General features: G+C 36.0%; 1 protein-coding gene across 1 annotated transcript in view; it reads left to right on the top strand.

The window, feature by feature from the left end:
* Rfx6 (regulatory factor X6) overlaps positions 1–26,388 on the top strand; it is a 53,963-nt gene that overhangs the window by 13,720 nt on the left and 13,855 nt on the right. The window contains exons 5-11 of the mRNA XM_034524479.2: positions 1,423–1,500; positions 2,733–2,760; positions 19,563–19,670; positions 21,622–21,699; positions 21,790–21,903; positions 23,523–23,572; positions 25,896–26,055. Of these exons, the coding sequence (XP_034380370.1) occupies positions 1,423–1,500; positions 2,733–2,760; positions 19,563–19,670; positions 21,622–21,699; positions 21,790–21,903; positions 23,523–23,572; positions 25,896–26,055 (616 nt within the window). The remainder of the gene's footprint in view (positions 1–1,422; positions 1,501–2,732; positions 2,761–19,562; positions 19,671–21,621; positions 21,700–21,789; positions 21,904–23,522; positions 23,573–25,895; positions 26,056–26,388) is intronic.

The raw sequence follows: 26,388 nt of genomic DNA, 5'->3' as shown, positions 1-26,388 counted from the left end.
ACCAGCAGGCATCTAGCTCAGGAGGCCATGAACTGGGATGAACAGCTGGTCTTATTTTTCATGTCTATTGCATTCATCATTATGCTGACAACTGTCCCAATGGCCAGACATGATAGACATGCTTTGATGTTTATTGAACTCATGGCTACATCTTGGCATTATATGGTTGCCTGTCACCTTTGAAGGCAGTATAGTTGTTTATAGATGGCATGGCAAACCACTTTACCATGGGATAGAGTTATTTTATTACTGGTTGAAAAGAGGGTTAGAGATGAGAAACAAAAAGATAGAAGTTTATCAATGTTTGAAACGATGCTTAGCATATACTGTTTTAGCAAGGAGATAAACTGTAGTTGTTTAAACTGCAGAGTCTGGAGAGCAAAAGTACATGAAGTTATAATATTTTTCCACTTAAGAAAATTCTCTCAACTTTGGATACCACTAGTTTATTTCTTCTAATGCAGTAACATTGTACTGGTATCTTATTCTAAAGTCATGAAAAGGAAATATTAATAATTATTTCAAACTCCCAAGCTCATAATCTGAATTCTACTACTATATCTGACCAACTACATATAAATCTGCTAGTTTACCCATAGTTTAAGTACTGCTGATAGTGTTTATTATTTGTTATTCACTGTTTAATTATTTCTATTACTGAACTTCCTTTGATTGGGTCTTTATTAGTTAAGTTTCTTCTTTTACCATAGACATGTAAAGTCAGTTATTAGTTTTGAGCTTTTACATTTCCTACTTTTCAATCTCCGTTCTTGTTTCAATATACCTTAGAGATCCTCTTGCCTCAAATCATATAGTATAGCTTTTACCATTTATAAAAGTAAAGTAGTTATGGCAGTCTTCTGTTCGGGTTAATAGTTGTTTTCCTTCTACCAAAACTGATAGTTTAAATCTTCTTAGTCTTTCCAGACTTACAAAATATCATTCTTCCTAACTGTTTTAAAAATACAACATTGTTTTAGTGTGTGTGTGTGTGTATTAGTTTTAAAACCACTGTTTAAGTCAAGTGACATTAAATCAATAGAAACAGCTTTTCTACCACAGTTCCTGTGTCTGAAGGCTCTGATCTGTCTGTCATCAGGCATTCCATAGCCCATGTGAATGCCTTCCTTAAACGACTACATCTTTCCCCTCTGGCCCTGGAGCCCTGACATTCCTCATCTGAGCAGCTTTTCCCCTTGAGCTCCAGTTAGTCTGGAGTCCAATGAAAATGTTCTCATCTTTTAGTTTTATCTATTTCCTGACCTTAAATGCACATGGATAGAAAAGCATGGCAGGAAGATGGGCAGTGGTACTTCACAGGGATGGTTTCCTGTGAGTAGCAGGTCTTACTGGGCTAGTGCAGGTATCCCTAAGTTTTGGTTCCCTTTCATTAATGCAGAAATGGTTCTTATCTTAACATAGGTATCATTACTATGGGATTGGCATCAAAGAAAGCAGTGCATATTACCACTCCGTTTACTCTGGAAAGGGCTTGACAAGGTAGAGTGATAACATATTTCACCATACATTTCTGCATTTCTTTAAGTATATGTGATATCTATTCAATGAATTGCTTTGTAATTTTGCTTACTATGAAATTTTTTTCTTCTAATTATCAAACCTAATGTTAGTATAGTGTGAACATTATTATGCTATAGTCTAGATTACTTGGTAACTTATATAATTTTAATGGTTAATGAGAAAGTAATGGTGAACCAAGTGTCCCCCAAGAGATAAGGAAGAGAATGCAAGGAAGGAGAATTGCCTTTAAGTTTACACTTACTCAGGGGCTAGGGAAGATGGCGTAGGGTTAAGAGCACTTGGTTTTGCAAAGAACTCACATCCTCTAATTAACAACCATCCAAAACTCAGTTCCAGAGGTTCCAATGGTGTCTTCTGGTATCCGTGACATACAGACATACATGCAATCATAAACACCCATACACATAGCATAAACAAATCTTTTAAATATTTTTATTTATTAATAAAGGTGAGTCTATTTTCAGGCTGGATTGAATAAAAATAAAGTTTAAAATGTGATACTTTTAAAAAGAGTTGTTTTAAAAGTCTGTATATTCAAATAATACCTTAGCAATACAAAAAGTTTATTATAATAATTGTTAAACATAATCTTTGAGTACCATATTACTTATTAAGACAGTATGGTATGATTGTTCATTTAAGTCTCTATGACAAAAATACATGTTATTATAAAGAGAGCATTGTTTTAAGCTGCCATGAGCTATCAGGAGCAGGATATTAATATGTGACATTATAATCAACAAGACCAGTGGGTACACAGTTTTAAAAGAATGTTGGAATAGACTAATTAAAACTTCACCCAAGATTTTCTTATGACATGGTTATGGAAAATGACTTATAACTCTTAAAAGAAGAACTAGTTTTAATAGTAAAATATCTTAGGAGAAAAATTAGTCACTTGAGTTATGCTAAGATTAATTTGAGTAGTATAGTAGTAGGTTACTGGTAAATATCCACAATGTAAATACAGTCTAGGACACACACAAAACTTTAGTATAAAGTGTTTTTGCTTGTCTTAAATCTAACCCAACATCCTGAGATATCTTCCATTTTAATTTTCTTCATCACTCCATTTTATAGACATTTGAACAGTAATGATGTTATGAAACAGACTACTTTTAATGTCCTTTGTGTTATCTTGCTGTAATGATAATTTCTTTCAAACTAATGGGAAGTTTATGATTTTTAAGGTTTTCTGGGAGCAAACTGAAGAATGAGGTAAGGACGCTTCTCTTCTGTTTCGCATCTGCTATGTATCTTAGAAGGTCAGAAAGTTTTGTTACTTAAGTATAAAAGTAAATGTTATTTATTGGGAGCCAATTGAAAAAAAGAACTTCAAATACAGTTATGTTAGACTTAGAGTGAGAATCTTTGCATGGACCTGTTTAAGAGTTTCCAGCTTGCTTGCGAGGGATAATTTTCCGTTTAACTGAAATAATTTAATACCATATACTTGGAAATTAAAAAGTAGGCCACTACTGACCTAAAAGTTTCTACTTCAGTGACTAGAAAAGCTTAAGTAGAGGGTACAGAAAGAATTGGTAATTGAACTACATTGATTCAGGAAAAGCTTTCATACTTGTCAGGAAGCCCCAGTGCTGTACTGCCCTGCTGTTTGTTCTGCCGCTCGGTACACACACACACACACACACACACACACACACACACACACACACACACTCACACTCACACACACAAATACAACAGAAGCACATATACTCTCATACACACACATGCACAAGCATACGTACATGCTTGCACGCATACACGTTCACACACACGTACGTACATATATACTCACATGCATGCATCCAACCACACACATGCACTTGCACATGCACATAACTCACAAACACACGATATGAAATCTTTTTCCCTTGGCTTCTTCTCCAACCTCTCCTTAAAGAACATATCAGCAAACTGACTTTATCTAAATGAGTGAGACTACCATTAGGCACTGCATGGCTAATTAGGCACATGATAAGACCTTCATTATCTTCATCTTAACTAATCATTAAAACAAGGCACCATAGAACTCAAGGCACATGACAATGTGTTGTGTGGTAAATCATAACTCAAGGTAAAGTGGAACTCAAGGTAAATTCATCCATTAATTTGGTGAAATAATGCAAGCAAATTGTTGTAAGAAATAATAAAAGATCCCAACCCTCTGAAATGACCAGTTTCTTTCCAGTACTTTTTAAAAAGTTAATGGTTAATTACACAATAAACTCCAGATTGGTTTTTTTGGTCAATGAAATAATAGCTTCTATTAAATAAACAATCATGAAACTGCAAAAATATTGACTTAGAAATGCACGTTGGTTCATTTAAGATTAGGTCAATAGGGGTTGTCAGTGATTTCACTCAGGTGTTCTTCGAGTCTGATGAGATGGTCACTGAGCTTTCATGCATCCACTGATCTGCCCTGTGTGCAGCATATTTTAGCTTACAAAGTAAAAGGAAAATGCATCTGAGATCTACTTGTTCCTCCTTAGGTGACTACATTGCTAATTCACATTTAGCTAATAAAGTTCTTTATAAACTCTTTGTGGCATGTTATTTTCTACAAGTACCAGCAACAATAGTAATGTATTTTTGTAATGATGACTAACCATGAAAGAGCTTTCCAAAAGCTCAGAGCCAAGTATCTGTTGCAGGCAGAAGGCTGAACTAGAGGCCTTGCATGTGTTAGGCAGGTTCTACCACTGAGCTGAACCCTCATTTGCCTAAAGTGATCTTTAAATGAGATATTTGCACAACAAACTTGAAATTTTAAAATTGTTTTTGTGCTTAAGGTGATCAACAATTCCTGTTTGATAAGGACAAAAAATAATCAGTACAAATCTATGTATATGTTAGGTCATTTGAATATTAATAATTCTGAGGTAGACTGAGTAGCTGACAATCCTGTTGATTCATAGCCAAAGCTACCAAGGCTGAGAGATTCGTGGGCATACACACCAAGTGGGGTTCTGCTTTTTAAATCCACAGTCAAGGCAACTAATTTACATATTTATAATACTACAAGTTCTAGAGGACAAGATAGTATGTAGATATATGTGTGGAATTTAAAACATGTATTGATGAATTAAAATTTAAGACAATCAAAATTCCTAAACCACTGTGCTCATTAACTTCTTCATCTTCTCTTTTTCATTTTAATTGTTGTTTAGCTTTTGTTATGTCCAGCTTTTGTTTGCTTTTACATTCTGAAGTGCTTAACACTTTGCAAAGACATGTATAATAAATAATAATATCCCATAGACTCACCATCCAGACTAAGACATGGGAATTAAGGTGCACCTCTTCCCTTCAAACTGGAAAGCAGAAAGGCAAATTCAGATGGATGTGGCAAACTCTATGACAGCAAGCTGAGGCAGCTTCCCTAAGGCGCTGTTTCTCTCTGTCAGGTCACCATCTGTGGAGCAGCATGAGAAGAAATGGGTTGGGGAGCTTTAGGAAAGTCAGTTTTTCTCAATCACTAGTCCCAGGGTAGGGAACTCAGTCCTAATGTCCCTAGGTACTCACCATATGCAGAACTCTTTTGAAAGACACATATTAGTTACGTATCTTTCTGGGAGAAGTAGGAAAATTCAAATAGTTTTTGATAATACTTCATTTCTCATGGATCTTCTGTTGAGACATGCGAAAACAGTCTTAAAAAACATGAATGGTAGGAAATTACAGAATTATAGAATTGGATGACAGGAGTCTGCAGAAATATTGAAGGAAAGTCATAATATTTAAAAAGCACAATATATTAAAATTAAAATTATAAAAGATACTACAGGTTAGGTCCACTTGATATTATAAATATGCTAATTCTTTATGTATATTATTCTAATAGACACCTTTATATGATTAATTTTGAAAATAATCAAAGTAGCTATAAACTTAGAATATATAGAAAATAATACTTAAAAGAAGAAAAAATCAGAAGACTCCATAAAAGGACATATCTAATAGACACCAAAATATTATGAGTATCTGATATGCACTCAACTGTAGACAGAAAAAAATGCAGTAGAGATTCAGTAGCTGAGAAAATTCTCTAGTATAAATAAAGATTGAGTGTGTGTTAAGGGTTGACGACAATAAAAAGGGATGAAGATATTTTTCAAAGACTTGCTTCAAGTCATTGCTAGAGAAAGTAGGCTTATCAAAGCAAAAGGTAACACAAGTTATACCTGTCAGCACAAAGCCTGCCTTGATGCTTCCTCAAGAGAAAAAAAAGTTATTTTTGTTGTTACTGTTGTTTTGCATTTCTACTAATATGTTTGGTATTGATCTTAAAATAATCTTAACACATTGATCTCTTACACACTTGATATGTATGAAAGAAAGACATGATGATAGTAGTTTTGTAGTCTGTTTCATCTCAAACCTATAGTTTTGGTTGTTTGTTCTCCTTGTTTGCTTGCTTTTTCTTCTTTTATTGTTTGAGAACTTCACACATTCATAGATTGTTTTTTGATAAAATCTTACCCACTTTCCTTTCTTCATCTAAACTTGGGTAGGTTTTCACAGATGGCATCCCATCAGAAATTGACTCTACTTCCCCTAGGTACCACCAATTACAAACAGCCCCTGAGCTAGGGTGGGGCTTCGTGGGTTCCTCTCCAGCACCTGCTGGGATCTTTGGTTGGCTTGATCTTGCGCAGATCTTGTGCATGCAATCACAGCAGCTGTGAGTTCATTTTTGCAATTGGACAATAATTTCTAGCAAATACTGTTTTGCTAGAGATGTATATGACTTCTGTCACTTGCAATCTTTCCACATCCTGTACCATGATGACCCTTAAGTCTGGAAGAAAAGAGGTGTGATATAGATGCCCCAGTGAATGCTATGTACTCCACAGTTTCTTATGCTCTGCATATTGGCCAGTTTTAGGTCTCTATACTAATAGCTATCTAATACAAAAGAAGCTTTTCTGATAAATAATGAGAGACACACTAATCTATGTGTATAGTGATGAGTCATTAAGAATTACTTTAGGACTATGGCCATTTAGTAGAATAACAGTATTGTGTTTTCATCTAGGACTTTTGACTTGCCTAGACAGAGATAGTATTTATAAGTATATTCTGGGATATGGTAGCTACTAATCATGAAAACCATTAAACAAAACTAAAAATTAAAATTTGTAGTCATACTATCTTTATTTTAATTGATTATAAATTATATGCAGTGAATGGTTACTATTTTATTTTTTATTTTATTTTTTTCAAACAATTATTTTTTATTTTATATTTTATTTACATTTAAGATGCCATCCCCTTTCCACATTTCCCCTCCCTAGAACATCCCTGTCCCATGCCCCCCCTTTCCTTTTTGCTTTTATACGATTTTTTTAAATGTTAATCAAAGGATTTATAAGTTTGGTAATGCTCAATCAGAACTGTAACCCAATACCTAACCTAAATATAAAAACTATCTTTGACTGGTAGAGACATGTGAACATCTGCCTCCATGCCCCCTCTCTCTTTCTCTCTCTCATCACCTAGCTTCTCCTCTTCTTCATCTTCTCTCCTTGTTCCATCTCTTCCTCTCAGTACTCCTTCCCACTTAGCTCCTCCTACATATCACTCTTCCTGTTACAGTATAACTTTTCTCTCAAAATACAATTAGAGCATACTTATTCCTAATTGTACCAGTGAGGTACAAGATAGTCCTAATACCCAGTCCATCATTCTGTTGACTAACCAGAACCTCTGTCATCTCTTCTAACTAAAACACTTACTTTTGATCCTGGCTTTTTGGCTTTAGAATGAATGTCAGCTGAAAACCACCTACTCAGATCTTTTCTCTCAAAGTAAATAGCCAGGATTGGTTATGAGACTATAGGTCTTCAACCCCATCAGAAATCCAGAATGACTGAGTTAACTGAAGTTATGGGAAGCACTAAGCATAGCTTCTAAAACTTAGCCAACTTATAGAGACCGCTGAACACCTGAAAAGCCCCTATACTACCGAACGTTGGAGCATCAAATCTTCAGCCTTCTGGCCCAGAATCATCTGACAGACCTTAGTGATGCAGAATTATTAAGGGTTGATTACTCTGTCTAGGCAGATATAATCAGTCGACTATTCTGCATGTGTGTCCTTTTCTGGACAGTAATTTGTCTGTAGATGGAGAGAGGCAATTCTTGCCTAGTGGCTGTCACCACACAACTGGAGTATCTCCAAGGATGCTCAATTTCTTCTTAGAATCCACGACAGGAAGCTGTCAGGAGCAAACAGGTCTCTAATCAAAATGAACATTAATATATAAATATTTGTAGCATCAGTTCTATGGACTTCTGATGTTTTGAAAACCAACTATCCATGTAAGGTAACCTGGACTGTTGTCTGTTCACTCCTCTCAGCTATTTCTAAATAAAATATGGAAAACACCCTAACAATAAACTCAAAAACCATGAATTTGCTATAGTCCCTTAACTCATAGGTTAACCCTTCCCAAATCTGTTAAAAAAGTTAAAAAAGGGCTGGGTCTAGGCCTTGTATTCCTAAATGTGTTATACAGGCACAATGCCCATGAGAGTATCAATATTCATCTCATTTTTATATTAATAAGAAGCTCATACCAATGAAAACCTTAAATTTGAAATCAAAGTAAATTTTGTACCATTTAAGAAATTATAACTTCATCTTGATAATAATTATACAGATTTCTACCAATAGGTTATGGCTATGCAATAAGTCCTAGCTAATCCCCCCTGTTCCAACAAAACCACTACTTTTCCCTAGAAAGACAGACCATTATTAACCACATTAGTCCCCAAGCTCAGGGAATAGGGGCGCTGACTCTTCTTTAACTTCTTCAAGCTGATTAAGGGCATTGAGATTTTAGAAGAGGGGTGGGGGGAAGAGTAAGTTGATAAGCCTCTGATGCTGTGTCTTCACTGAATCCAGATGGAATTCCAGGACATCGGAGGTTTGGGCAGGTCTGCTCAGTATGCTTGATGAGTAGATACACCAAGGCTGTGTATTCTGCAATATACAATTCTCAGAACAAGTTTTAGTATCAAGAAAAAAAAAATTTCCCACCCCCAGGGGGCTGACTTTTTTTTAAAGATGTTGGTTCTGACGACTTTTTTTTTCACTTGTTAAAATTGGTTGTAGTATTTACGTTTCAGATTTTATCCCCTTACCCTACTTCCTCCCACCACCCAGAAACCTCCTATCCCATCCCCCTCCTCATGCTTCTATGAGGCAGTGACCGCACCTACCCCCCCATTATCCCCTCCCCGCCCTCACATCCCCCCCCACTGTGTGTTCATTTTTTTTTTTATGGGACCAAGAAACTCCTCTCCCACCTATGTCTGACAAGGCCATCCTCCCCTACATATACCTCTGGAGTCTTGGGTCCCTCCCTATGTGTTCCCAGGCTGGTGGTTTAGACCCTGGGGGGCTCTGGTTGTTTGGTATTGTTGCTTTCCACCTGGGGTCACTAATCCTTTCTGCTCCTTCAGTCCTCTCACTAAGTTCTCCATTGGGAAACCCCTGATCATATCAGTGGTTAACTGTGAGCATCGTCCTCTGAGTGTGTTAGTGTTTGGCAGACCTCTAAGGAGACAGCTATATCATGTTCCTCACATTATGCACTTCCAGCCATCCACAACAGTGTTTAGCTTAGGTGGCTGTACATGGGATGAATACCCAGGTGGAATGGTCTCCTGATGGCCCCTCCTTCAGTTTCTGTTCCATGTTTTGTTTTCCTATTTGCTCCCTTGAGCATTTTTGTTTCTCGTTCTAAGTAGAACTGAGGCATCCCCTCTTGGTCTTCCTTCTTCATGAGCTTCATGTGGTCTGTGGGTTGAGTCTTCGCTAATCCAAGCTTTTGGGCTAATATCCGTGGAGATATGTTTGTGTAACTATCTTCTTTTGGGGTTTTTGGAAGATTACTTTCTTGCTTTTTCTAGGTTGTAGTTTCCCTCCTTGTGTTGGAGTTTTCCACCAATTATTCTTTGAAGTGCTGGATTTGTGTTGAGATACTGTGTAAATTAGGATTTGTCATGGAATATTTTGGTTTCTCCATCAATAATGATTGAGAGTTTTGCTGGGTATAGTAGTCTGGGCTGGCATTTGTGTTCTCTTAGGGTCTGTATGATATCGGTCCAGGATCTTCTGGCTTTTATGGTCTCTGGTGAGAAGTCTGGTGTAATTCTTATAGGTCTGCCTTTATATGTTACTTTGCCTTTTCCCCTTACTGCTTTTAGTATTTTTTCTTTGTTTTGTACATTTGATGTTTTGACTATTATATGGCAGGAAGTATTTCTTTTCTGGTCTAAACTATTTGGAGTTCTGTAGGCTTCTTGTATATTTATGGACATCTCTTTCTTTAGGTTAGGGAAGTTTTCCTCTATAATTTTGTTGAGGATATTTATTGGTCCTTTAAGTTGGGTGTCTTCCCCCTCATCTATACCTATTATCCTTAGGTTTGGCCTTCTCATTGTGTCTTGGATTTCTTGTATATTTTGGGTTAGTAGCTTTTTGTATTTTGCATTTTCTTTGACAGTTGTGTCAATGTTTTCCATGGTATCTTCTGCACATGAGATTCTCTCTTCCATCTCTTGTATTCTGTTGGTGATACTTGTGTCTATGACTCCTGATCTTTTTTTTTTTTTTTTTTTTTTTTTTTTTTTTTTTTTTTTTTTTTTAGGTTTTCTATCTCCAGGGTATTGTCCCTTTGTGATTTCTTTATTGTTTCTACTTCCATTTTTAGATGGTTCTGTTTAATTCCTTCTCCCGTTTGGTTGCATTTTCTTGCAATTCCTTAAGGGATCTTCGTGTTTCCTCTTTAAGGGTTTCTATCTGTCTACCAGTGCTCTCCTTAAGTTCTTTGAGAGTGTTATTTATATCTTTCTTAAAGCCCTCTATCATCATCATGAGAAGTGATTTTAATTCTGATTCCTGCTTTTCTGGTGTGATGGGGTGTTCAGGGCTTGCTCTGATGGGGGAGCTGGGTTCTGATTATGCCATGTAACTTTGGTTTCTGTTGCTTATGTTCTTGCTCTTGCCTTTTGCCATCTGGTTAACTCTAGTGCTGCCTGTGCTTGCTGTCTCTGACTGAAGCCTGTCTTTCCAGTTATCTAGCTTGTGTCTGATCTCCTAGGGGTCCAGATATCTCTGTGATCTTTTCCAGCTGCACTGATTACAGTGGTACCTCTAGGATGCCTCAGGATATGGTGCCTCCAAGGTAGCAGTCCAGCTATTTGTCTGCTGTTCTGGGTGCAGTGTCTCCTCTAGGATATCTCAGGATATGTTGTTTGACGCTCTGAGTTCAGTTGTTCCTCTGTGGCTCTGGGTTGAGTGGACCTTCCAGTATGTCTCTGGTGGAATCCGGGGTCCACACAACAGCAGACCTGGCAGAGGTCTGATCCAGGCCTCAGATCTGAGAACTAGTTTCTAAGACACTGTCCAAGTTAGAGCGCCTGGGATCCTCACTTCCTCTGGGTTCTTGGAGGTTGGGGGTAGAGCTGCCACCCAAGATCTGCTCAGTGCTCTGGCCCAGACTGGAAGGAACCAGTGTTCCGGGCCGGGAGTGACTTCCTGGGTCCTTTTGGTTCCCAGTTACTCCCTGTTTAGGGCGGGCCCTGCTGTCTGCTTACCTAAAATACTGCCTGAGTTAGAGCGCCTGGGATCCCTGCTTCCTCTGGGTTCTTGGAGGTTGGGGGCAGAGCTGCCACCCAAGATCTGCTCAGTGCTCTGGCCCAGACCGGAAGGAACCAGTGTTCTGGTGAATGGTTACTATTTTAGACAGAATAAATATAGAGCATTAACATTAGAGAAGTTCTACTGAGCAGCACTGTTTCATGATGTGTAAAAAATGTGATACATTAGTAATGTAACAGAGTGAGGTGGACCAGATGTCTCAAAGATTAAGAATACTTTCTGCTCTTCCAGAGGACCACAATTCTTGGTTCCCAGCAACCACATTAGATAGTTTACAATATCCTGTAAATCTAGTCCTAGAGTATTTGACATCCTCTTCAGGTTTCTATGGTCACCTGAATTCATTTACACATAACCACACACATGCACATAATTAAATAAAAATTTTAAAATCTTTAAAAATGACATATAACCAAGAGTAATATAGGCAATTCATATAACAATAACAAGAATGACTACTATAAAGTGCTGATGTTCAAGACACCCATTTTGGATGGCTAGGACCCATACTAAATGAAAAATAATATTTTGAGTACTATCTTTGTCAATAAAATTACTCAATACAAATATTTGTTAGAAAAATGCAAGCCAGGCATGGTGCTGTTCACATTTGATCCCAGCACTTGATACTTTGCCTGGTCTACAGAGTGAGTTCCAGAGCAGCTAGGGTTACACAAAGAATTCTTGTCTTGAAAAAACAAGAAAAGAAAAAGGAAATGCAAAATTATTAAAACTATTATGAATAACTTTTCACAATTATTAAATTCAAAACAATAAAAGGTCTGAAGAAATGCTGTAGCTAAGAATATGGAAAAAAAAAACCAACCCCTGAATACTAGAAGAGGCAATATCTGATGAAGTTGAAAGCACCGTGCTTAATATCATTCTTAAAGAAACCCTCACAGAACAGCAAGGCACATATAAGAATGTTCGTTTCAGCATTGTTTATCAGCATTGTATTTGAATGCTGGAAAATAATTTAAATATTTATTGTGATTTAATGGGAATGAGGGAACTGTCTTTAGAATCTGAGTAATTTTGAAACCATAGTGAGTGGATTACAAAGGACATCAATATAGGATACATTATGTATGGTACTAATTTTAAATAATAAATATTGATTCAGAATCTATTTATAGGAAATATAGTTTAATGTATGAATAGTGGTGATCTAGACCACACCCAGATCATTGACTTTTTATAGTGGAAAGGAAAAGTAATCTGAATAGGGAGGACTGCAAAGGCTATTTAAACATATGAAATGTCTCATCTTAGTCAGGATGATAAGCACATTTATTATCTCTCCTACATAGCTTTGAAAAGCCACAGTACAAGCTAAACAACAATAAAAAACCCTCAGAAACAGGACAGTAAGTTTAATTCATTTGTAATTTTATGAATTTAGATTGACTTAAAATTTTGGTTTATAAATACATGTTTTAAATTTCAAAATCGTGGAGAATTTCTCAGAAACCTTTAATCCCTTGCAATAAAATAAAATCCAATTATATTGTCCTGGTGAAGAAATATATTTTATTATTTTTGTTAGAAACCAGGTTTTAATATTTTTATCTCCTTTTATTGAAAATAGAATATTTTCTCACACGATATATTGTTAGTTATAGTTTCCTTTTACCCAGTTTTCTCACCTAGTATCAGTTTCTTCCCATTTCCCTTTCCCTCTTGAATTACTCCCTTTCTGTCTCTCATGAAAGAAGAACAGGCTTCCAAGAGACAACAATCAAATTTGACAAAATAAAATATAGTAAGATATAGCAAAAACTATCATACTGAAGTTGGACATTGCAATTCAACAGGAAGAAGAGTTCCAACGGTAGGCATAAGAGTCAGAGACACACTTGTTCTCAAAATCAAGAGTCTCATAAAAAGACTAAGATAATAATTATAATAAAATATATGCAGAGGAGCTGGAGTAGACCCATATAGGCCCTGTGCTTGCTTGTTCACTCTCTGTGAGATCTTTTGTGCCTTGGTTAGTTAAGATTCAGAGGACCGTGTTCTCTTGGTATCCTCTACCCACTTTGGGCCTTACAATCTTCTCTCTTTCTCTTTCATGAGATTTCTTAATCTCTGAGGGGAGGGAATTGATGGAAACATCCCATTAGAGACACACTCTCTCTGTCTCTGTCTCCCTGCATAATGTCTGGCTGAGGGTCTTTGAACCTGTTGCCATCTGCTATCTGAGGAAGCCTCTCTGATGATGACTGAATGCATCACTGATATGAGTGTAGCAGAATCTTATTAGGAGTCATTTTGCTGATACTTTTTTCAGACTAGTAGTGTTTAGTTTTATACTAGTTCTTGGTTACCCAAGCAGCATTGAATATGGGTTCCTTCTCATAGATTGAGCCTTAAGTCAAATCAGACATTGTTTGGGTACTTCCACAAGTTCTGTGCCCCCATTGCCCTAGAATATCTTTCAGGAAGAACAGATTGTAGGTCAAAAGTTTTGTGGTTGTGTTGGTTTCCATAAGAAAGCAATTTTATTAATGTCTGACTTTGTTTTTAAAGCACTTTGGAGTTGAGTGATTTTAATAATGTATGTTACCCTATATTACAGTATTTCAAATTTATCTTTTGAATAAGTAGGTATTCTTATTCAATGGAATGAATAAATTATTTTTACCTTATTATTCCTTCATGTCTCCCTGCTGTACCAGACCATCCCCTTCATCTTTTTATTTAGTTGCGCTTCTACTTTTGTGTCTCTGTGTTCATCTTTTGGTGACCCAATGAGTTTAATTTGAGTTGCTTAAAGGATCTTGGATAGGGAGTTTTTTACGGGGTGCCAAGCAATTTATTAGTGGCTTACCACTGAAGAAAATATCTCATTTATTCTTAAAAACCACAAATTACCTATAAATATGTCTATAGAAAAGGGCAGAGACTTGCGATTCCAACTCTGCATAACACCAAGTATATACTATCTGCAAACATTCAGGTAAACACAGGGCTTTGTTAGCCCCTCTCAACACCATGATGGAATATAGAAAGGCTCAGTCTTCTGCAGGTCTGTATAAATAGTCATATTCACTGAGAGTTCAAGAGTGCCATAATCATGGTCATGTCATGCCTGGATGACAGACAGCATTTAACGACACTTGATTCTTTTCCCTATCTCTTATAATCTTTCTTCTGTATCTCCCATAATGTTTCCTGAGCCTTGGGCAGGATGAGCACTGAAAAGACAGTTATTTTCTGTAAGTTGACCAGTTGTGAGTTTCTGTAGATACTGCTGCTCACTGCAAAAACTCTCCTCTAACCAGAAAAGAGAGAATCATAAGTATAAACGTACTTATTTAGAAGACAACTGGCAAACCCCTCAAGTCCATTTAGCAAAACAACATTAGCCCCCGGCCCCACTTCCTATGTCTTTTGCATCCATAAGCTTCTGAGCAGATTTACAATAAAAGTTGTTAATTCCCTTCTGTGAAGTATACCTCAAGTTCAATTGTGGGGTGGTTGGTTATCTGCATAACATACGTGCCACTATTGCACCAGTGCATACATCTTTCCTGTCCATTAGGTAGCACAACACACAGGCTCCACAGTTGAGTGGATAATTTGTGATCTTCTCAGTACCCACTGATACCCTAAAAGCTAGTCAGCCAGGAGGAAGCTTACAGTTCAATGTCAGTTTAATTTCTCTATCTCTTGCAAGTAAAGTGTGTAGTACCTTTAACAATAGGGTCTTACAATTTAACGATTAGTTAAATCAACATTAGTGGTAAACTTTATTACTTTCAGGTACCAGGGCCCTCTATGATGAACAGCTTATAAAAAGGTAGCCCATTCCAGACACTGCGATGTTAACTTAATAATATGGTTTTCGGGAGTAGCTCTTTTTTTTAAAATGTTAGTTTTGTTTAACTTATAAAGTTGCAGGTTTCCTTATAATTTTAAAATATATGCTTAGTTTTGGTTGACCTTCTCCTCACTCCATCCTTGAACTAATCTTTGTCCTCTCTCTTCTCATATAAATCTTTCTACTCCCAGTATGTCTGCTACCACTTTCACATCACACATACTTACTCCCCTCTGCTGCTTCCCCAAAAGACTATTTCTCTCTCAAAGAATTCTAATGGGCCCTTTTCTGTTTCCTGGATTTTAGACATAAATACACATTCATAAAAATTATAAACTAACATTCTCTTATGAGAGAGAACATGTGATATTTGTGTTTCTGAGATCAGGTTACCTATTTAATATATTTTTCCTACAATATAAATTCCTACAATTTTTCTGTAAATGTCATTTTTCTTTACTAGATAAAATTTTATGATATATATCATAAATATATCTTCTATATCATATATAGTATATATAATATATATATGTATATATCTTATTAGCCATTCTAATTTATGTGCATCTACTCTGATTCCATTTTTTGCTACTATAAGTAGAGTATCATGATGCACACTTTGCTTTGTCATAAGATATAGAATCTTTTGGGCATATGTTAAGCCTTAGGACAGATCTATGTTTAGAGAAACTTCCATATTGATTTCCATAGAGACTACCCTGTTTGCACTCTCATTAACAGTGAATAAGGTTCGTCTTCCTTACACCCTCATAAGCATTTATTGTAATTTGTTTTCTTGAGAAACAATTATGATCAGGTGAAATGGAATCCTCAAAGTAGAGTATGTATTTGGGTGTGTGTGCACACGTACAATTGTGTGTGTGAATACAGACACGTTCAAGCCACAGTGTGTTTATGAAAGTCAGAGAAAAACAGTGGTTGTCAGTTTTCACTTTCCACTTTGAGACAAAGTCTCTGTTAGGTACTGCAAAAACCTGACAGCTGGCGAGAGAGGTCCAGGGGATTTTCTTGTCTCCACTTCTCTTCTTGCCTTAGGAGGGTCAGGTTTACAGATGTATGCTACCTTTCTGATCCTATGTGAGTTAAAGCAGATCAAATCTAGGCCCCCACATCTGCACAACAAGCCCCTTTACCCACTGAGTCATCTCTGTCAATCTTGTAACTCTCTTCTTCTCAACACTCTTTCAATTTCTTATTCTATATCTTGTTTTGTTTTGTTTTATGGGTTTTTGGTGTTTTGGGCTTAGTTTTCATAGTTTCTTGTAGATATGGTTTTCTGTCAGATGTATAAAAAGATTTCACCAACTCTATGGGCTGTCTCTTTACTCAGCTAACTGCTTCTATTGCTGTACAGAACCTTTTTAAAAAAAAATCATAAGATCCCATTTGTCAATTGTTGGCCTTATTCCCCAAGCAACCAGATTCCCACTTAAAACCTTCCTCATTGTCTTCAAAGGTTTTCCTGGATTTTAAAGATTTTCCTGCCTTTTTTTTTTCTTGAGCAATCTTAGAGTTTCAGGTCTTACTTTAATTTCTGTGATTTGTTTATAGGTGATGTAGTTCAGAGCAAAAGGAAAGGATCTTGTTTCAGTCTTCAATATGTAGATAATCAGTTTTTCCAGTACCATTTGCTGAAGGTTCTGGCCTTTGTTCAATGAGTACTTTTGGCATCTTCTTCAAAAAATCAGGTGGTGATAATAGTGTGAGTTCCTTTTTTTACAACTCTTGGTTTGGGATAAATTTCATCTCACACATGTAGGATAACAAAGTCATCATCACTCCTTAGAAAATAAGCTCTTATTTCATATATTACAACGAGGAAAATTTCCCCATAGCCATTTTGTTTCTCTTTCGTATTAACTGTTTATGGTTAGTTGAACAATGCCATATTGAGATCAATCTCAACCCCTCCCTCCTTGGGATATACTTTTCAAATATTTGCAAATATTTGTTATCATGTCCCCTTTGTCATCATGTAGCCACACTGGGCCACTTAGATTCTACCTCTTCCTCACAAGTCAGACTCTGTTACCTTATAATCACATGTGTCTCTTTTCTGTAGGATCCCTCTTTTTGCTTAGAAATAAGGTTAATAGTTTACCTACAAATACTAAAGTCATTAGCTGAGAAAGAAGAAAACAAACCAAAACAAAGCAGAAAACCAAAGAAACAAAGCAGATCTCTGTGGCCAGTTTGGATTACGTAACCCAGCACCTCCTATAGCACAGTCACCAGCAACGAGGATATGAAAAGACAGCCAGTCCTTTCTATTTTTGTGTCACACACTCTAGAAAACATAGTATCATTTCTGACCTTTGGCATCTAATACACACTTAATAATATGTCCAAAGAAATGTGGGTTTGTAAGTTTTTCCTTGGGCTGCTTTGATTCTTGGAGATCTTCTATCTGTATTGTTACCTTCCATTACACAAAAATATTACCATTGTGAAAATTTAAAATATTAATATAAAATGATATAGTTTGCTCCTTAATATTTTCTATCATGCTAAGCAATTTTGCTGGGAAATTCTCTATTTTTAATACCCTGATACACAGAGGTATTCAACCATGTCCTACTGAACTAATTAAAAGGGAGACATCTTTTATACAGCATTTGTCTTTTTTCTTCCCTACTAATAAAAGGTTAGCAATCTCCAAGACACATTCCTATATTTCTGTCTCAGTTTTATGGCTTAAGAATGCATCCCCAGCCAAACTTACTGCTTAATTTTTGTTCAGTTTTACTCTCTATAAAAATGGTATTATTTGTTCAGCAAATTTGTTTTTATTTAACACTCAGGTTTGTGATTTTCAAATACTAAATATAAAGTTCTAGTTCCTTTATTTTGTACTATTATACAGACCTCCATTATGGAAAAACACCAAGATGAATGTATTCATTATGTATTTAATGAGATATTTTTAAATATGAAAAGCAATATTGATGTGAGCATTTCACAGACCCTTATGTATATAAGCGGTAATGCAGATCCTAGCATATACTTTCACTTCATTTTACTATGTCCCCTTTGTCCTTAATTTTTAGAGTACAATTCCCTTCTCACCACCTTTTGGATATATTCTCTGACTCTTTTCTTACCATATTTAACATAATAATGATATAACATTCCAGTCAGAATTTATACCAGCTTAATCTCTGTAACACATAAAACCAACTACTTTATGTTTCCATCCCTATGCTTTTCAGTGGTGTCACAAAATTACACCATATATATATATATGTGTGTGTGTGTTCCAAAACCTAAATTAATAGTTACTATTTATTAAATTATATAGAAAATAAAATGTGGAGATAAAAAGTAAAATTTATAGGACTAATGTTTATATTAATAATTGTTTTTTTCTTTATGTATTAGACTCTTAACTCAACTGAAAGAAGGAAGTAGAGTTCCTCTGACTTTTATAATTACCTTGTATTTATTTCCCCTTTTTCTTAGCTCTTTATTTCTTGATGCAACTTCAGGTACTCTATGGCATTCTTTCATTTCAAAACTCTCCATTCAAATCTATAGTCTCCCTTTTAGTTGTGTTGTGGGTTTTGACTCTTGTTTTTTGAGCTATTTATGTTTCTGAATATACATCCTCAGTCAGATGTGTGAGATTTTTTTTTCCCAGTCCATGAGCTTGCTCTTCATTTGGTTCATTGGTTCCTTAGCTGGATAGAAGCTTTTTCATTTTTTGAGGTTCCACATTGATCTTAACTCCTGGACAATTAAATTAATTAATTTAAATCCTTTAATTTCAGTTTTAGTCTTTGTTTTCTGAGACAGTGTCCCAGGTAGTCCAGGTTGCCTCAGGCTCTCTGTCTAGGTGAGGCTGTCCTCAAACTCCTACTTTTTCTGTTTCTTCCTCCCGAGGATTACTGCTCTTGAAAAGTTTGTTAAAGTCCGTTTCTGGAGCTGGAGCAATCAGTTCTTTCCTGTGGAACATTGGTGGAGGCTTCAGGTTCATTGTAAAAAAGCACTCACTCTTCCTGTGCAGGTTTCTTACAGGTGCCAGCTCTGCAGCATTACACACGATTACAAATATGTATTTGCATTCTTTTTCTAATTTGCTGAAAACAAATTTCTTCTGGAAATGCAAAGGAATGACAAACACCCAAATTCAGTGTAGCGGACAGTGTAGAGAGGTACAGATAAATAGTTTGGAGATGAGATGATTTAGATTCTAGTAAAGTTCTAGCAGTAGTTAGCCCACCTGAGACTGAACAAATGAATCTAATTGTCACCACCTTGCTCATATTACTGGTAAATGCAGAGTTGGGATCCAACAATCTTTGATTTTGTAGCTAAAATAATTTTAACAATTCCAGAAGTAGATCTTCCAAACTACACCATTAATAAATATCAATTTAAGTTTACTCTAAAAGTTGCAAAAATTGACAAATACTCAAAACAAAACTCTCAGTGTTTATTTCTGTTTCATTACCAAATTTGGGATTTGACAATTTTTTGTGCCTTTCTTAATTACAGGGTGGTTTTACTCGCAAATACTCACTTAGCTCAAAAACAGGAACACTTCTTCCAGAATTCCCCAGTGCTCAACATCTTGTGTACCAAGGATGCATTTCTAAGGACAAGGTATCAATTAAAGACACTTCTCTATCGATTTTCTGATATGTTGACTCCATATCTTTTTTTGTTTGGAATCTTATGGCACTTGCAGGAAGCAATCAGAAATCTGCATTATCACACAGAATTGATTGATTTATAGGAGAGACAAATGTTTACTAACATTGATTAAACACTTTCCAATTAATTATTTACCATCTCTATGATAGTGTGTAATCAGAAGGTGGTAAAGTAAATCCCAAGGGCTAAAGATTATTTTTATTTAAAATTCAAAATTGAGGATAAAAAATACTAGAATGTGACTATTTCATCCTGGTTTTCAATGGCAAGCATTTTGGTTTTGGTTGGCTTTAATTCAATTTTTATCTCAATAAATAGTCACCAAGCATTTCTCTAGGATATAATCTGTTTCTAGCACTGAGAAGGAACATTAAATAAATATAAGTGTTACAGAAGACGACAAAAGGGAGCATTTTCATTGGGTATTCCTCAATATTAATTTCCAATGCTTCTTTAATAAAGTCTCCCTCTAAATTGTCTTCTATTTCTGCACTTCTAAAATCATTTGTTGGAGAAAATATCCACCATTTATTAGTGGATACCATTATTGAATCAGAGTTTAATAATCTTTATATAGTTTCCTTCAGGTAAAGCTCACATTGGATGAAAGTGCTTTTAACACAACTTATATTCTGAGGTGCAAACACAGGAATGTTGTAAATTAAACTGAACTAGTTTAGCAGTTTTATAGATAGAGGAAATAAAAATGGAAAATTGAATTTTAAGCTATTTATACATAAGTAGAGAAGCAAAGGACACATTTGGATGACAGATGAGCCTCATTAGATAAGAACAGGCCAAGTAGTGAAGATAATTCTCAGATTGAATGCATTCATTTCCTTCTATTCTCTCATACAACCACAGTATTCAAGGTTAACATACTGTTTCTTCATAGATATAGTGACTTCACACTAGAAAAAAATGCCTGTAAATATTACCATGTAGCAGCTTGTAGGGAGAGTGGTAGAAGTCAGTGTGATTGCACTTCTTGGAGGAAGAGTGGTATTGGCTCACCTCTGTGCATGCATACTGTGCAAGCTTTGCTTGCATGCATACAAGGAATAAAGATGTTTACTGTGTAAATCTACCTGGTGAGAACCAGAGAGGGAGGAAAGTGACAAAGAAAAATAGAGAGTCGAGGAACGTGTGCCAATGGTTTACTTCAGCGTCTCTGCTGGTCTCCAAGAAATCCTAACCTTTCACATTGGCACATCATTTCTCACTCAGGTTCCAGAGGTGATTGTGAGAGACCTGGCTTCCGAATTCATTCCCAGTGGACTCTTATATGTGTCTAAGAACTGACACCCATTTTCTTGAGGACAACTTAGTCCTTTTACCTTCCCACAGTTTCCAGGATCCACAGGTGGCCAATCATCTCTTAGAAAGAGGTTGGTTCTAAAGCCAAGGGCTTGAAGCACCCTTTTCGCTAAGACAGAAAGACTGGAGCATGCTCTGTGTGAAGCTGATCCCAGTAAACAACTGTGCCAAGAGCTGGGAGGGGCTGCTTGACACTCAAAGTGGTGGCCAACTTCCTTCCATATTCACTCTCCACAGTTGAGCTAAAACTTGTCTGTCACTCTCTGAAGATATTTTTTCTCACAAAGAAAATAAAGATGTTGTTTTAGTCAAGAGTTCTCTTGCTACTAGATCTTAAATGCCCTTATTACAATCATGCTGCATCATAGAGCATCATATCATGTCACACAGTGTCAGATTACCACTTTCCTTGTCCTTTTCCTTCACTGGGGAGAAAGATCCTTGGGAAAATGATTTAATCTTTGTACCAAATCTGCACTGAACAAAATTCCTGGTCTATAACAGGAGCTTGAAAATGTGGATTGAACAAGTAATAAACACTAGAAGACTCTTTGGTCAAGTGCTTTTTTATTCCTTAATGTAGGTTGATACTCTCATAATGATGTACAAAACTCACTGCCAGTGCATACTTGACAACGCAATCAATGGGAACTTTGAAGAGGTGAGGTGACTGAATGTTTCTCTATGACATTATATAAACCTTCACATCCTGTTCCTAAGAAGTTCAATGTGCTCTTTGCTCTATGACTAGATCCAGCACTTCTTACTACACTTTTGGCAAGGAATGCCAGACCATCTCCTTCCCCTGCTTGAAAATCCCGTTATCATTGACATTTTCTGTGTTTGTGACTCAATTCTTTATAAGGTAAGCCTCTTGGGGTGTCTTAAGCACACTTTATATCCTTAAATAACACTCTTAATGCCTCTAACTTATTTATAATTATTAAAAACTTTGTAGTAAACAAAACCAGCTCAATTTCTGTTTACAGTTAAGAACAATCTAAAATAAGACATGTTGGCTAATATGTGATCAAATTTATTAATTCTTGTTACTTCTGTGAGGTGTATTCAGATTAACATACTATGACATCTAATTTCTCAGGGGAATTTCTCATCTATTCCTCATAGAATTAACACCTTTAAATTTTTCTAGTTTAAATGCATTAATGTTCATTTCTGTATTTAACCTAATAAGAGTCCATAGATTTCTTTAGATTGGTCACAAGAAGTGATCCTGGGAAAGAGGACTAGGTTGGCATAGCCAAACATTTAGTGGGAAGGGGAGGTTATCTTCCTCAGCTGAGCAGTAAGAAGGCCCAAACAGAAGGGTAAAATGATATTGCAATTTGGGTACTTTAAAATAAATGTACCCACATTTACCTGCCAAATTGTCATAAGGAAAAATATAAATTATCATTTGAAAACATTATCAGTTGATAAGAACATTCAAACCTGTTGGGCAAGTTAGTTGCTTCTGCACTCTCAGCGTTGCAGAAAACTAAAGGAAACACCAGCTGCATCATTCAGAGGCAACTTTGCAAATGTCAGACAGCTTGTCTGAAGAATGAGAACCAAAGGGCCACATTTTCATGCCCTATTCAGTAGCCACAGAGGAAGAAAATGCAGAGCTAAGTGCAGGGTATTCTTGCCTTTGCTTCAGGCTTATACTGAATGACAAGGGAGAGCAAGAACTGTCTTGGTTTTGTTTTTGTTTTAATTGAATAAAGGCCAGTATTTACAAAGAATGTTAGTTCATTTTGCACTAACATGACTGTAATTTCTTACCACTTGAAAAAGCAATCGTTAGATGAGAGCTAGTTCTGAGTGAAGACAGGAAAGACCTAGGTTCAGGTCAGCTGTCACCATCACAGCAGCAACGTTGGGGCTACCACTTGGTTCTTCTGAGAAACAGATTTCATGCCCAACGCACACATAAACTATTTTTTATTTTAGTCCAGTGCAACAAAACTTGATTTTAAGTTATCACTAGGTACATTTAGTTTTCTACCTCATTATAGAGCCAGAGAGAAGCAGAGGTCACAGCAAATAAAACTGTAAACTGAGCATCTGTGAGGTCTTCACCAATGTACAGAGAGTATCCAATGTCTAGTCTAGGAAACTGTGATTAGCAAGGCTAATTAGCATGGGCTATTCATACCAGGGGTGTTGATCTGCTGTCTCATGTGCTCACAGACAACTCACACTCAGTTTGGAGAAAAAAAGCTAACATTCAGAAAGGAATCATGTTACTCTCTAGGAAGGTAACAAGTAAAACTGATCGACAAATAGTGTCCCTTGCATTAGAAATAATCACTTCTGGTGCCTGGGATGCAATCCATGGGCAGAGTGCTGTCCTAGAATACTGCAAGTCCTGGTTCAGTTCCCAGCTCTGCCTGGATGATGAGACACAAGCCTGTTCTTCCAAAACTCCAATCACAGTCATTTCTAAAGTTTTATGTTAACCTTTGTTTTGCTTTGGTTAAGGTTCTTACAGATGTCCTCATTCCTGCAACAATGCAAGAAATGCCTGAAAGGTATGTTCAGCTAATAAAGCAGGACAGTCCCTTGTAAGAATGATAGTTTCACTGGATAGACTGTTAATGCAAACCATTGGCTTGGAACTCATCCTTTTATCAAAAATAGAATTTTTATATCTTTCTATCACCCGGAAGGAGTGTGCTCCAATCTCTGTATTTGAGCATCAGTGAATAAAATGGGTAAAATAAAAACCTAAAGTCCCTTCGGTGTGAGGCCTGCAAAAGTAAATAAGTTGGTATCCAAGCATAATTGACCTCCAACGGGCTTCTGAAATTCTTCAGTGGAGGTTAGATAGTGGATGCATGGGATAGCCAATGGGAAAATAAGCACAATAATAAACCCTGTAAAGAAATTTTGGAAAATTCTTAATTACTATACATTTACGATTAACTTATTCTCCACAATCATAAAATGGTATAATAAAATTATGACCTTTTAGAAAAAAAAAAACAAAACAGATTTTTAAATACTTAATTTAAAATATACGAGAAGATTTTTCACACAGCCATTTCTCCAGGGTGAAAACATAGAAGTTTGGTTGAAAATGACCAAAATTTTCTCTTGAAAATGGTCTAATAAGTTCATTTTTTAAACAGAGGCAACAAACCAATTTATGGCTTGACATAGTGCTCCAATGCATATTGATTGATAAAAATATCCACTTTGACACAATTTCATGGGATTATTTTCTTTTATTATGTAATAGTTGTCTCTGATCTGGTCAATAGTTTCTTTTAATTATCCTTGGTGTACTTTACACATCTAATCTGTATTTGCAATTACTTATATACAATGATTCAGTGTCACAGTCAAATAGCTATACTAATTTAGTGGTCAGCAGCTGGTTATGTGACTACTTAAAACAGCAGTAACAGCTGAGATAAATTAAATCATATTTTTCAAAACATCTGTGACTATGCACAATTGAAAAACTGAAGGCATAATAATATTAACATTATAGCACTTCCTTCAAGAACATTCCCACATAAGTAAGTTTGGCTCTGCACTTTCCATTTAAGAGACAGCAAACCTTCCCAGCATTCAAAGGATACTATACTTTATTTTATCAACTCTTTTTCATTGAATGATAAATAAATGCTGAAATATTTTTTGAAAGTAGATATTATAATCACAAAATTACCAAGTGGAAAACCTGGAAGTAGAGAGAAACTCGTTTATTATCCCAGAGCCAGCTAAACCCCAGAGTTTGACCTGGAGCTTTGCTTAGTTTTTCCCTAACTCTTACCACCACAAACTGCAGCAACAATACTCAGAGTGCTCTTATGAAACAAATATGAAGATTTAGAGTTGCAAACACTTATATGTTCTTATACACACTTGGCCACAATTTGCAATTTTCTAAGTGAACTCTAGGTTGTATGTTTTTGGTCACTTGTTGAATAAAATTTAGATGATAAGAATATATTAATAAAGCTGATACTAAATTTAATATATTATATTGCCAGTATAATATCATCTTAGGAGTCAAAATGATACTAAATGTAATATATTATATTGCCAGTATAATATCATCTAAGGAGTCAAAATGATACTAAATGTAATATATTATATTGCCAGTATAATATCATCTAAAGAGTCAAAATGTGGAACACAAAGCTGACATACTTTCCAAGAAATGTATTTCACAGAAATTAGTGAGTCATGAATCATAATATGGCACTTATGTGTCCCCTTTGTGCTAGACTCAAACCAGAATATTTTCCATGAGTTATTTGTTATAATTCTCAAAATAATCAAATGACGAGATACGATTCTTAGTCCCATTTAATAAATAAAATCTGATTATTTTATTGAAGATCATGAATAGCAGCCCCAGGCTGATTTTGTTTTGGCTTCTTCAAACTCATGTTTTTGGAAGCATAGGCAACAGGATCCCTCTATTGAAAAGTGTATGTTAGAAGAGATAGAAGCAGGGACAGAAGAAGAGGAAGAACAGGAAACAGAAAAGGAATCTACAGAGAAGGATGAATTGTAAATTATAATCTCACTATGAATCCTGTGTGGAGAGGGAATGTAAAATTTGAAAGTCATTTCTTTTGAGAGACTTGTTTTGGATGCTCCCCAGGCCTCCTTCTCCCCTGCACTGTAAAATGTTGGGATTATGGGTCACAGGAAGAAGTGTTTTTTTAGTTGAATTTTTTAAACATTCCTCCTGAATGTAAATTTGTACTATTTAACTGACTATTGGTGTAAAATCTTGTCGTGTGTATAAAATAAAAAAAATCCCCCCCAGAAGACAAGTGTATGTTCAGTATAATTTTGAGCAATGTAGCACCTAACCCAGAGTTTTCTTTGCAGCTTGTTAGCAGATATAAGAAATTTTGCTAAAAATTGGGAACAGTGGGTTGTTTCATCCTTGGAAAACTTGCCAGAAGCCCTCATTGACAAGAAAATCCCCATTTTGCGAAGATTTGTATCTTCTCTGAAGCGGCAGACATCTTTCTTGCATCTTGCTCAGGTATGGGGTCAGCTGAGAATACGAGTCACCCAAATCAAAAGGTCTCTTCTGATCAAGGATTTCGCACAACTTGAAGGAGACAAAGTACGCAACATCAAGATGTAACGTGTAACCTAGTTATAAACGCTACACCTGAGAGGATGTACAGAAACAAAATTCTATCTGCGTGTTTGCAGTTTAGCTAACTACAAAGTACAAACATTAATCTCCTGGTTTAGGAAATGGATACCATGTGGATAGTATGATGTATAGCTGGATGGAGAGAATTCTGAAATTCTACGTTAGCTTTGCAAAGTTTCTGTGATTCAAATTTATCTAAAAAAATTTTTTTTA

This window comes from Arvicanthis niloticus, chromosome 20 (assembly GCF_011762505.2).
Source record: "Arvicanthis niloticus isolate mArvNil1 chromosome 20, mArvNil1.pat.X, whole genome shotgun sequence".
Classification (NCBI taxonomy): domain Eukaryota; kingdom Metazoa; phylum Chordata; class Mammalia; order Rodentia; family Muridae; genus Arvicanthis; species Arvicanthis niloticus.
This window is presented reverse-complemented; position numbering and strand designations above follow the sequence as displayed.